At 37.7% G+C, this 14617-nt stretch overlaps 1 protein-coding gene across 2 annotated transcripts in view; it reads right to left on the bottom strand.

The window, feature by feature from the left end:
* The window catches only part of MFSD6 (major facilitator superfamily domain containing 6), a 790692-nt gene that overhangs the window by 40757 nt on the left and 735318 nt on the right, over positions 1-14617 (bottom strand). For both annotated transcript variants that reach the window (XM_044075186.1, XM_044075184.1), the window contains exon 6: positions 4696-4973. In XM_044075186.1, coding sequence (XP_043931121.1) covers positions 4696-4973 — 278 coding nt within the window. The remainder of the gene's footprint in view (positions 1-4695; positions 4974-14617) is intronic.

Below are 14617 nucleotides of genomic sequence, written 5' to 3'. Positions count from 1 at the left end.
GGTTAACTTCATCATTAGTGTCCTATGATGTTTGACACTAGCAACTGATACATACTTTATTCCCCTTCTTTGCTTTCTGTAACCATCAACTTTTAACTCAAAATAAAAGTAAGATTTAATGGGAACATCTTTTTCACTATCATACCTAAAAACTCGGTTACAGTTTCTCCTGTCATGATTAAAGTATCATATTCCTATTGTATTTTTTTTAATTTTACGTGGTCTACCTGTAAATCAACTTAAGTCAGGGTTATTTTCTGACATCACTTCTTCGGAGGTGAAGCTTCTCTCCCTAAAACCCTGGTACTGCAGCTTCTTCTATGTCTCTCTTGACAAAAGGTAGCTCTAGACAAAAATGACCTTCCAGTTTATTGTCCCAACAATGTTTACAAGCATCTTTTGTGCTCTGCTTTCATTTAGGTAGCTCTCCTTCTGACCTGATATGAGAGGATATGACTCTCACTTTTTTCTCCCTGTTATCCTCCCTCTGAAAAGGGCATTTCATATGTTTAAAAGTGATTATCAGGCTCTTGGTCTAAGAGCCATCTGAAGCCTACTCAAGCTTAACCCCAAAAACTCTTCCACTGGCCAGGAATTGAAACCAGGCCTCCTGCGAGGCAGATAAGAATTCTACTACTGAGCCACCAATGCTCCAACTGAGCATTTTAGAATACATTTTATGTTCAGTTCTTCAGTTTTATTTCATTTTTTTACATTTATGTACCTGTTATTGAGAATGTACCTGTATTTGAAATGTCTGCTTTACATTAACAGAAATGGGTTCAAAACTCTGCATTTTCCTACCCATCTCACTTAGAGCATTCACTTTGTTCTGAGGGTCTTCAATGAAGAACCCCCCTTCTTTTCTCTATTTTTATCTCCGTCTCAGCGCCAACGCTTCTTGCAAGTTTCTCTGCAGGCTTGAATCGTTCCCTGATTCTTACTTCAGGGATCCACATCTGTTTATCTTCAGTTCCCATACTGACATCTCTTACAGTTTTCGGTTTCTAACAAGAATTCAAACAATAATAAACTGCTTATACCAAGAGAGACTGTTCATCACAAAAACAAATACGATGAGCAAGCAACACGTCCAGTCCCAACACGGAAATGAAGCAACAAAGTATGAAAACATACGATAAAAGCTTTAATAACAAATAAAATGATGAGCGCTTTCGCGTATGTGGCATACGCTTCTTCAGATCATAAAATCAAGTGTAACTGATCAAGTTTATATACAATAGTGGAATTTCATGATTACCCTCATCCATTAATTAAAGTATATGCAATCAATCCATTATTCAATTATTGCAAGAGCAAATATCTATTCCAAGTGGTAACACATACAGAGACATCTCAAGACACAATGAATAAAGAAAAGAAAGAAAGGAATACAGAGTATCCAACATTATTCCCAGACCTATAAAAAATAGGTAGAAAAATACATAAATATATATGTGTGTTCTTAACAGTATAAACACATCATGATTGTCGACGTTAAAACAATCACTGTATGCTTTAAGTTAATTAGACTATTTTGCATCCATTACATTCCTTCCATCACCACAACTGCATTTTGTATCAAATATTGAAACATGCTTGAACAATAGAATATTATTAATTTATAGCAGGCTTATATGCATATATAAATAAATAGATATACAAGCGCATATAAAACACTCTGAGTGTATATAGATAAACATATATATATAGAAATATAAACAATGAACAGAAGATAGTTGATTAATTATGTCAAAAACCTAATCCCATTGTGAACAACATGTATATATAAATATATAAATAAATATATAGATGAATATATGTAAATATATATCTGTATAAAACTCTAAATGTATGTACAGATACACAATATATAAATATGAATATAAATATATAACACCCAAAAAAAAATAAATAAATAAATAAATAGTTAAAATAAATAAAAAGTTTTCGGTTTCTGTTATTCTATCACTGGGACATGTTTCTGATAACAAACAGGATCTTTTTTTACTGTATACCCATAGCCAAATTCAGCCTCCTTTTTCAATTCTATTCCAGCTCCCTTTCTCCTGGTTTTGACTCTAGAGGTCTGTAAAAGTGTCACTGCCTTGATACCTTCCCCACTTTTAGTACTGAATGGGTGTATTAAGCTGTTGTTTTTACCTATTTCTTTAAGTGTTATCAGCCTGCTACATTGTGTTTGTGGATTCTCCCTCCTCCCACATTTTTCACAGTGCTTTAATAGGGAAAACTTGTTTCCTAGTATACATAATAAGTTAAATCAGGGATTACAGCCACAGACATAAATGTTTCTCTAGAACTGTATGAATTTCTGCATAAATGAGAGAATACTCTCTTCTATCACCTTGAATGCATATTACCTCTACTTTTTGCTTTCTATTATTCTTCTGTTTACATGCTTGGAGACCCCCAACAAAAGCAATCATATTTCAAGAATCTAACAGGTCTTGAAGAAGAATAGTAGAATTCATTAGCTTGGTTGCAACACAATGACATAGTGTTGATTCAGTTATTCTAGCTATACTAGTCTTATCAAACTCCAGAGAAATAACATTATTTAAGGCATTTATTTCAGTTTTCTCATTTCTAATATCAGTGTTCCCTTTGGCATTAGCTGCACAGAACTAAGGGATGTGACCCCCCACCATCACACATTTGAAACCCAATTAGATATTGCTTCCTGCTTTTTGTTTCATAGAAGATGGCACATACTTCTTATTACAGTTTACATTTATAATCAGACAATTCACTTTTATACATTGTATCACAGACTAATAACTGCTCTACTAAATTTACTAGCTTTTCAGAGTTCTTTGGTTCACGCTGCAATACTCATTTTCTTATAATACTAGGAAAAGCTCTTTTAAACCAATCTACTACTAAAATATCACACATTTTCAATTTGATGATATTGCTTGGACTTCAGAGGTGCATAGCCCTGGCCAAAAGTTCTTTCTTCACTTTGACAGACCTCCTAAAGCAGACCCCTCTATGTTTCTATACATTTCCAGAGCCTTTTCCATCAATTGGGATGACAGGATTTTTGCCCACTCTGCTCTGTTCCAGTTTTTTGGGATGATGTAGCCTTCAAACATAACCAGGTCATCCTCCTTGGTTAGTTTCCTCATAGCAAAAACTATGTTGAGGTTGGCAGCTGCATTATCCAACACAACTCTCTGTTGCTGTAGCTTTGTCAGTTTCTGGTACTCCCCACTTGTGACTCCACAGCCCTTTTAAGCAACTCTTTTATGGTTGGGTTTGTCAGGGAAATAATCCTGGAACAATAGCAGAAATGCGTCAGGGACACAACAATAACAGCGCTGTAAGGAAACTGCAGCCCAACTATGGTTTGTACTTGGTAGCAAAGGTACTACAAGGATCTTTGAATGACATATCTTGGCAAACTGCAACTACACACCACCAGTGTAATGTCCAAGGAACACTGAAGGTAAAAAATTATAAAAAATATAGATTTGTTGTGTACATCCAATGAAAACAGCAGCTATTCTTGGTTTTTAAGTTTCAAATCAACAAACCAAACACTGGTACACACTTTAGATAATTTTTCACAGTGTATACAGCCCCTCCAATAAGTGGTCTGTCTCCAAAATGTTCTAGCTGTAAACCTTTGATTCCAGTTCATTGTTACAGGCAATCTAGTAGATATATTCCAAACAGCAGCCATTTTCTTCAAGGTGATATTTCCGATGAGGGACTAACTTACTGAAGCCTTTGGACTGGGTACCTCCTTTTATATGACAGTAGTTGGTGATTAGTTTGTAGTTCATACTAGGCAATCAGTCTGCAGACTATTATGTGCTTAGCCAATAAACAGATAGAAAATGACCAGAGGTGGGAATCATACTCTGGATCTTGTGTCTGTGAGGTAAACACCTTAACCATTATGTCAACCCTTGACTAGTACAAAGTGTCGCATGATTACCTGTTTGTGAAAATATTCCCCTCCACCACTCGAAAGCGCACACTTTAATGGCACAGTACATATTTTGTAAATTCAACATGCAGTTTTAAAGACGCTATTTTCCAAAGTCAACGTAACTGTATGGACACAGATGTATGATGTTATTTATGAAAAACATACATATTTTTACCTCTTTGTTAATAAATATACAAAGCAAATTGTTTATCAAAAAATTGCATGTCATCACGTCATCATATAAAAAGTCTCATCATGAAGAACAAAGCATGTCTAGTTTTTAAGGTAATGGCAATTATCTGTGACTATTTTCTTAAAAATCATTTGGGGGTTTTACTATAGTATACAGAGCAAGCAAATTATTTGGTAAACTAACTAGTCTCTTTACAGAAGTAATCTTGTGGATAAGAGCACTACTGATTATAGCTTTTTGTTTTCTACCAGCATTTGCTGTCACCTGAAAAAAAAACTTGACAGTTACTTGTGTTATTTTACTATGCCATATATTTTTTAATAAGAAGGCTTAGGATACACTGATAACATACGTAGCATATTATGGATGTAACTCTCACAGAGTCGATGTGGTGTGAATAATTAAATGAAAAATTATTTTCCATGTAAAGAACTGTTACACTGCACTTTAATAATCCACCACTGCTTATCAAATACTATCTCGTTCAACAGCAGTCAAGATTGACTGAAAAAACAAACATTCTAAACAAACACGGCTGTCCTACCTGCAGAGGTTGATTCTCTGAAAGTTGGTTGATTTTGGATTGGTTTAGCATTTCTTTAATCTGATACAGGGCATAGGAAATGGACACCCAAGGAGATGAACTAATCATCCATGCTGGTTTGTTCACATCTTCCTGTTCTTCTTGGTGTTTAGTTTTCTTGGGAGGGAGTTTAGGCTCAAATCGAGGAGCAAAGTTTTCTGACTGTGGAACCAGATCAATAGTTGCAATAGGAACAGGACTAGATGGGACTGGAATCCTTTCAGCTATTATTTTCTTTTCTGAAATTTCAAAATATAACTTTAAGTACATGATCGTTTTATTATATAACAGCATTCAGATACATCAGGTAATTCCTACAGCTACATTTTAATGTACAAAATAATTAACTTACCTTTATATTGCACATACTTTTCTGTTACTAAACTGCAAAAATCTTCAAAAAACTTAAAAGCAGTTACTTGAGGACATAAATAAATATGGCCTACTTGTTGTCTGTCAACATGGCTTTTGTGACACCTTTAGCACTACAACAGCCATACTGACTGCTACTGATACAATTTACAGTAACATCAATGAAGGCCTCATTACTGCTCGATTGTTTGTAGACATAACTAGAACATATGAGGCCATTAACTATTATACACTATTCAGCAAATTACTAAGGATTAATTTTGGTGACAATGTAATCAAATGGTTTCAAGACTACCTCAAATATAAAACCTTGCAAGTTAATGTAAATATAGCCTTCTCACAGAATGGGATCCTCAGTACTGGAGTCCCCCAAGGTTCTTAGGTCCCTTCTTAGTTCTAATCTACTCCCTCTTGATGTTATCATGTACGCAGATGATACATTGCTGATTAAATCTAGTAAATCATATTCAGTCTGCAAACAAACTTATAAAAATAGCCCTCCCCCCAAAAAATAATGCCATGCTATTTTCTACAACACAGAAATTTGCAAAGATACCATGTTATTGACCGATGCACCCACACATCATTTTCATCTCTTTTAAAGAGTCTGAAATTATTTTCACTTCCAAGAAAAGCTACCATTCTCTTAGGAACTTTACTATACAATATAATAAATCTAAGTTATTACAAACCTTTGAGAGTTAAACTTCCTTTTAGAAAACAATTCTACTCTTTAAGAAAAAGGTGAGATGTGAACCTCATGCTAGCCTGACCTAGTTTCAAAACAGCTATGTCAGAAAGACTTTTCCAGGATCATGCATGCCATGTGGAACCACTTCCCAAATGAAGTAGAAAACTAGGAAACGTTGGAATCCTTACAAAACCACTGAGAGAACATCAGCAGAAAGAAGTAATGTGCACGTGTTTTTATGATAATGGGTGAGTAGGCAAACCATAATCAATAATATATATTAGTATATTTTATTTTAATATCTACATATGAATTGAAATGTACACATTTATTGTACAAATTATGTATAGTCACATATTTATTTCATTTTGTAGTACAACTGTTGTCAGCATATTCTGTGATTTATGTGCAACACATCTCTTGTTACAATATTGTTTTAACTTCTGCATGCTGTGTATTCTGACTACACACAGTTTATTTATAATTCATAGTCTTGCCTTTTACTGCCTCTGCTTGCTCTTTGCGCTTGGATCATGGTTAAAATGGTCAGTAGATCAGTCTACCTACCTGGCAAACAAATAGCAAATACATTTATTAACTACTTTGGCTGTAAATTTTTTTGTGCGCCGATATATCTGCAAATAAGACCCATTCAAAACTCAAAAAATCTAGAGATTCTTATATTTTACAACATAAGCTAGTTTCTCACATGAAAGGAAAAACCCAAAAACACATAATAGTTTAAAGGAAAAAGTATACCTATTTTGTTTTGATACGATATAGTAAATTTGTGGGCACAATTATCTGATGAATCCGAGTTTCAGATCATGTTTCATCGCAAATAAATGACTAACATAATTTGATGACTATGGATTTGCTAAGTCTTATGGGAAAAAAAGGAATTTATTTTTTTATTCCCCATCACTTGTTTCCATACCTCTCAACCTCTTAGAGCAAGAAATCTGGACAAAACCATAAACAAAAGTGGTACAAAAGCCCAAAAATATGGACAATTTTTAAGTATTGCTCCTACGAACTTGGAAAGTTGATAGAATAACAGGTTTTGCATTGGAATGAATTTCCCGAAGGGTATGAAGTCTGAAACTCAAATGTCTATCATTATTTTCTAACCAGTCTTTAATGATTTGCCACTAATTTGCCAGAAAACCACAATTTTATGAAAAACTGACCCAATCTGCTTAAATCTGTACAGTTGAGAGGTATGCTTGTTTCTAATATGGTATGCCCACATTTTATGCTCCCCCATGTCTCTTCTAATGTATATACATTCAACCTTTCAAGTGTCTGCTCATATTTCAGCCCCTTCATATGCTTAATCCTTTATGGTAGCAGAACTGCAGTCCACTGGCCCTAATTTCCCTTCACTTCTATGAACTCAGGAAATGTAAAGGAGCGTATTAACCTACCAACAGTTCTTTTTCTGAATGCCAGTATACTGACGTAAAGTCAATGAAACCACTTTCAATGACAGACGAGTTTTCTATTTCTCCACTGTTATGTGACTGTGACCTAAGAGTAGATATATATAAACCTTGGGGTGTGAGGGGTCTACCCATAGCCCTCAACATTTTAGTGCAAGAATTCAAAGACCAAAAATTATGGACAATTTTTAAATTCTGATCTTCTAAACTTAGAAAGTTGCTAGAATAAAAGATTTTACACTAGCATACATTTTTCTGAAGGATATGAAGTCTGAAACTAAAATGTCAGTCATTATTTAGTGCCTTTAGTCATCAGTGATTTGAGGGCCACGGTAGTGCAGCGGTTAGCATTGTCGCCTCGCAGCAAAAGGTTCTCCTGCTCGATTCTCGGCTGGAGTGCCTTCTGTGTGGAGTCTGCATGTCCTCCCCACGGTCGAGTGATGTTTAAAGACATGCAGATAGGTACATGTGTGAATGGGTGTGCCTTCTTTGAAGGTTGGGCATCGGGCTGGCACCTCGACACCGTAAAAATCTACTGCCAATCATAAGTTGGCCGGTGTTCCGCTGTGGCGACCCCTAACTGGGAAAAGCCAAAAGACATTACTTTACTAGTCATCAATGATTTGCCAGTAAACCACAAATTTTATTAGGAACAGAGAAAAAATATGAGACAACAATATGGATATTTTGCAAAAATTTGAACAGCTTAGAGGTATGGGTCTACCTTCATGGTGGGTGCAGATAGTGACCTGCCCCTGAAAAAACTTTCCTCTGATTTTCACTGAAAGTGTGTGTGTGTGTGTGTGTGTGTGTGTGTGTGTGTGTGTGTGTGTGTGTGTGTGTGTGTGTGTGTGTGTGTGTGTGTGTGTGTGCGTGCGTGCATGCGTGCGTGTGTGTGTGTGTGTTTTAAATCCATCAGAATTCAGGTGAATGGTTGCCAAAAGATCAACATGAACTAGAAATATACAAAGTGCCCCTGATGTGATCTTACCACTTGCAAGAATGATCTCAGTAGTTTTGGAATGTACTTCTTAAGCTGTGCACCCCATGATCTTCTTTAACTAGTTTTCTTTAGTAATCTCTTCAAATCAGGACTGATTATTACCCAAAATATTTTACTGACTGCATTGTGCTTATGGTCACACAGGATGGTGGTGCAGGACCACCCCCCCCCCCCCCATGAGCCAAAGCCTGCGAACACATACAGACAATTTATAAAGGTATATGTGTGTCCCCATTTGCAAATGCTGACCTGCTACAAGTCATCAAGCGTATACTTTTTCCACTGGTTTTCCCAGATGTATAACCTTGCACCTATTTTCACCATATCTCAGCCACCATCTATCTACTCACAATACTAGCAGCAGCAAGTTTTTCTGAAGGCCATCTTTCCCAATCAATGATTACCATACCAATGTTTGCATCATGTGCTTGCTCTCCAAAATGAATGTGATATCGAACACAAACCCAACAATCAAGGCTTGTCCCAGCGCTAATCATTGTGCTACTTTCAATTGCTATTGAGTCTTCTTCTCACAGTTCTCCTATAACAGATGTCCTCTGATTCCACCATTATGCCTAGCTTGTAGCCCTCTCCACCATTATGGAACCCATCATTAATATTCCTACCACCCTAATAACACATAATGTAAAAACATTTTGCTGAAGGCTAAATATGCAATATCAGACAGCTCCCTTGGCCACCTCACTAGCAAACTAGACAACACGTCTGTTGTGTGCACTTACCCTATCAACCACTGAACAAATGTCTACCACTCAAGAATCCATCACCTCCCACCCCAAACATTTCCCTTGGCCTTTTCTAGAATGAAAGTGGCAGTAACAGGCCTATAACTTCCTAAACTCATCTTTATACATGGGAACCTTCATTGCCAATCGCTAGTCACGTGTCAGCAACTTACCAGTGGTTAGGCAGCCAGCACTGCCATCTCTAACAACAACCTGTACAGCAGCTTATCTATGCCCTTTATCTTAGCTTCGTAAGGACTCTTCTCTGCCTCTTCACTAGGTTGGTCCTTCAGCTGTTTACTTGTTCCCAACCATACCTGCACCACCTTTCCAAGCTATTATTCTGCTTTATCACTGCTGTAAGCCAAGTGGTGAAGACTTAATTACATAAATGTCAGATCTGAATAATGTTTATTCCTCTTTCCTTCCAACAAACTACCTCGTGTTCATTAATTACGCATATTGAATATAGCAGGCAGAACTTTACCAGGGATCCTTAAAATGGAAACACTAATTTTCTATTTGTGATGTGACCACCCATCATTTGTACAGCCACAACATTCTGGCCTATCATCTAGGTCAAACTGCTCAGTAACTTTAAGCATCTCCTTTATCTACTACTGGTCTTCAAAAACCAATGCCACCCCTCCTCTTGCACTCTTTCTGGGGCTGTATCCTGAAAGGAAGAATTTGTACAACTGCACATATTAACTCATTTGTCACACTTACATACCTCATAGTTTAATTTTTATTACTTACTTATGCTTTCTAGGAGTACCTTTCTTATAGCAACTGGTTGTGTTATTTCCAAAATGATATTCATCACCTTCCTGCCCTTCTGCAGTGTTGCAGATTCATGCTTACATTCTAAGTTTCTGCTTTTTTCAATTAAGGGTGAAGGGAGCTGAAGCTTATCCCAGCATTCAGCAAGCATAAGGCAAAGCATTAAATGCCTTGTACAGGGATTTCCTTTAGTAAAATCCAAATACACTCAGTAAGAATGGAAATTTTCACAAATACTAAGGGAAAGTAGATGGCATCTGCCTTCCTGACAATGTCCAAGAATTATGGGGCAAATTGCCATCTTAGAATAAACAGGCTAAGAAGCAGTACATAGATTATTTTCACAAAAGGATATCTTAGACTTTTATGATCATTTACCAGTACACTGTCATTAGAACACATTAAAGTACAGTTCCACTGAATATCATTTTTTTCTCATCTCAAATTGCTTTTCCTTCTTTATAGTCCAACCTCAAAAATACCAACAGAAAGAAACATAAGAATTCTTAATAACTGATGCTTGAAGTTGCTTCTCTACAGACCAGTATAACTTTTTGTGAAACTAGGTGTTGCTTCTGCTTGCAAGGGAAGCATAAAGGATTATCTGTGGCACAGTGTTCGCTATGACATGTACCGATATCTGAAAATAAGAAAATAAAGTCATTGGGTAGGTACAAAATCAATAAAAAGCTTCAAATCCAGGTTCTGACTACCGTCAGTTATTTTCTTCCATTGCAGGACAAGCCTGATGACTCCTCTAACTGTGCCTCCTTGGCCCATTTGCTCTGTGCAGTGAGAGCTGGATAGCCTTGGGCAAAGTGACAGCCCTAAAACCCAATCTCTCCTGCCCAGTAGCCCAGCAGGCTCCTCTATGGTGGTAGGTAGCTGGTCAGCTTGCTGGTCCTGTACAGCATCCTATCCCTCTCCTGCTGGAATATCTTCTTCCCTTGTGGCAGTACTATAAGCTCTGCTGTATGCCGGCTGCTGCAGGAAGCATGCTTCTGCACCCCCCTCCGCTCTGTGCATATGCACTGTGGCAGCACGTGCTCATAGGCTCATGATCTAAGGGTGTAAAACCTAGTGCTCTGCTAGGTATCACCTAAACGATGAGCCACAGCAGCCTCCCTCTCCCTGGACAGTTGAGCTGGCAGCAGTCTCTCTCAGTTCCATCCTTTTCAACCAGCTCCATTAGGTGTCTGAGCTGCATTTCCAACTTGTGTTATCTTGGACGTAGTCAGGGTTTTAGTCTTACATGTTGCAGTGTGTGTATGTGTTATAATATACTGAAGGCCAAGGTTAACACCTAAGTCAGAAACTTTAGGATGAGCTACAGCTCTAAGTCTAGTATTCAAATATAACTTAAAATGTGTAAGAGATGGCCACTTAATCACAGAATAACATAGCAAAAAGACAAAACAACATTCTTTTTTAAAACAAGAAATGTCTTTATTAAATTATTACTTATAACATAGGCAATCATAGATTTATATAACTGAAAACAAACCATACTGACATATTTTTAGTTGCAAACATTATACATCATTTATATTCTATCCAGTCAATGTCGGTCAAACATTACATAGCTCATTCAAATCCTGCCTTCCTTTAAACCTCATTCCTCCTCCAAAACATTGTTCAGCATGTATTGTTCTCACAGTTCCCAATTTTTTCTATGTAATTTGCTCCTACCCCTTTCTAAAGATCTTATTTCCAGTTGCTTTATCTCTGTTACTATATTTATTGCTTCTAGTGTGGTTGGTTTAGACTTTGAACTCCATTTTCTAGTAATTGCTTTTTTGGCAGACACCATACTTAGACTCAGCAAAGGACAAAACGACATTCTTGGAAGAGAAGGTCGAAAAAGCATAAAATCAGAAGGCTCTCAATGCAGATCACAGCAATGAGATTATAAAACTAAATGCTCTTTTCATCACAGTATGCTCTGCTTTTCCATAAACTTACACCATGGAGGTAAAAACACTGATTGTAAAGTTAAATTACACACCATGGCAATCCCCCCCCCCCCCAGTCGGGTCTATAGTATGTGATCGAATGCTTAGGTGAGAGAACACCTAAACATCGACCACATAATATCGAACCCCACAACAGTGAATGCCGCCGGAAAATTGAACTGTCGGCCACCAAAAAAAAAGAAAGTTTACAGCCAAACTAAGCGAGGGGCTTCGCCCCCCACACCCCCCCCCCAACTAAATATACCAAATCCCAGCTCCGAGATCGCTCTACAGTGGAGAAAATGGCAAAACACAGCGAACGCCCAAGGGAAATCTTTCCCTGTGTTAATTTGGCCGTTCGATGTTTTTTGCCTTCGATATTATGTGGTCAATGTTTAGGTGTTTGCTCACCTAAGCATTCAACCACATAACATAGACCCCTCCAGTCAATAAGGTTATTTCTAGAGGTATAACAAACTGAAAATGATTATAATTAAAATCATAATTACAATAATTAAAGCAACTGTGCATACGTGTATGTACACACATATAAAACTTAGTATATAAAACAGATAAATGGCATGATAGCATAACACTAGCGTAAACTTTTGCCACTGGAAAAATACAGATCTAGCTAATAATATATTTGCTCCATTTGTACTAACTAGGAACGCCAACTGACACCAAACATCTTTTCTAGTGCTTGGCAGTCAGAAAGTAGTAAGTAATTTGCTCATAATTACATTCTGCAAACATGGATTGTGTTTAAAACTAATGCTTTTGAAAAAGATGACTCGAATACAATTGTGATCAAAGTTTACAAGTACTTCCAAATAAAAGCAGAGGGAAACATTATACATACCTCATCCAGAATGACAAGAGAGAGACAGAAAGCCCCTCTGCAAACACAAAGCATAGCCAGTGTGTGTACAGCACACAAGGGTTAGCAGAGGACTGGGTTCTATTATGGATGGAGAATGTCTCATATGCAAAGCCATGGAAAGAAGTATCATGGAAATTATCAGTAATAACATAGTAAACCTCTAGATACTGTACCCAACCCAATTTGGTTTCCTCAAGGGCAGGTCATGCCTACTCCACCTGGTGGACTTCTTTGAAATGGCACCAAAGCAATGGACGAGGGCAAAATGGTTCACACTGCCTACCTTGACCAGCCAAGTCATCTGTCACAGTACCTCACACGGGCATTGGTGATAAACTCAAGAAGTTAGGTACAAACCCTTATGTCACCTAGTGGATAGTGAAGTGGCTCACAGGCAGGACCCAGAAAGTTGGAATTGCGGAGTCCACCTCTACAAAGAGGCCAGTCTCAAGTGCAGTTCTTCACGGATCAATCTTCCATTTTAGCATTTATTCTCTGAAGTCAAGGCCAATATCAATGTCCTCTGGCTGACTAAATTTGCAGATGATTGCAAACAGGAGCTGTCATTAAATCCACACTGATGCAAATGTTCTCCAGGAAGGGCAGACACAGACAAACAACTGGTGTCAGAGTCAAGGACTAAAACTCAATGCCAAGAATTGCACAATAGTATCATTTGGGAAGTCATCCATCCCTGATAGCTACTGTATTCACAACATACCCTTAAGAGTTGACCCAGTAGTCAGGGACGTGGGAACACACATTAACAGTAATCTAGCTTTTGATAGTCGCATGTCCACAGTAGTGAGGAAATCATTCTATGTTTTGCAGCTTAAAAACAAAGGTATGTCATCTAGGTCCAAGGAAGTCATTCTTCCATTGTATTTAGCATTCATCAGACCTATCACTGAGTACAATGCCTCATTTGGTATGTACCTAACTAGGCATATCCAACAAGCGGAAAGTCCAAAAAAGTTCCTCACTATAAGAAACATGGTCTATGCCGACCACATCAAGGCAGTATGCCTGTTTTCGGTCTCCTACAGGCTGTTGACAGGGGATCTATGCCTGGCATACAAGGTATTGTAAGACCCCATTCTGATGGGCCTCCTGCATATCTGCAAAACAAACAGCAAAATAATTATCCATTCTAAAGACTTAAACCTTGCCTGTGATATAAAGGACCTGCTGGACAAATAGGTTATGTATCCCAGGGACTACCCCAACTCTGGAACAGGCTCCCCATCCATGTGAAGCAGAGTTCCTCCCTAAATCAATTCAAGTGTAACTTGAACAATTAGATGGGGAACAGGAAATTCATCCCTGGTTTGTCACCTATGTCTTTAATTGGCACAGGCAGCCTGTAAATGGTTCATCTCCCAGGCCCCTGCTTGTAAATGTTTCATCTCCCAAGCCCCTGCTTATACTTAGCAAGGATATCAGACCTTGTCAGAGATTCAAGGTGCATGACTTGGCTTAAAAAGGCCCTTGAGGTCATTAGCCTAGTAAACACCTATGAAACTCAATGGTTTATTCTAATGATAACAGTGGAAAAGTATCAAGCCCCAGGGGACAAACCCAGAATAGTTCACCTGTGCAATATATGAAACGTATCTACAGCCTACTGCATATGATTCATTCCCTGACACATTCCAGACAATGTCTGATCAGCACCTATGCAGCTGCCCTGTATCTATCAGAAGAAAAGAAGCATTCCACAAAATGGACCTTGAACAGCAAACTTACCTTAAACAGGAACTTTCTGACTGAAAGAGCATTAAAATATCACTTCCAAAAGGAGTCGAAATGGTATATTGATTGGCACCGAAGAATCCCACAGTGAACTGGGCTTATACTCAAGCACTCACTTCTACTATCATCTAGATAGATATGTTCACAGTTACACTCTACAATCCACTTTCAAAGACCCTACACATCACGCTTTCTTAAAACACATTCTGGACCTCTGCTTCCGAAGTTGGAGAAAGTGAATGGACTTGTGAAAATAAAT

This window comes from Protopterus annectens, chromosome 6.part0 (genome assembly GCF_019279795.1).
Source record: "Protopterus annectens isolate FY-2018-M chromosome 6.part0, PAN1.0, whole genome shotgun sequence".
NCBI classification, from domain to species: Eukaryota; Metazoa; Chordata; order Ceratodontiformes; family Protopteridae; genus Protopterus; species Protopterus annectens.
The sequence above is the reverse complement of the archived record's forward strand: the minus strand, read 5'-3'. Positions and strand labels throughout refer to the sequence as shown.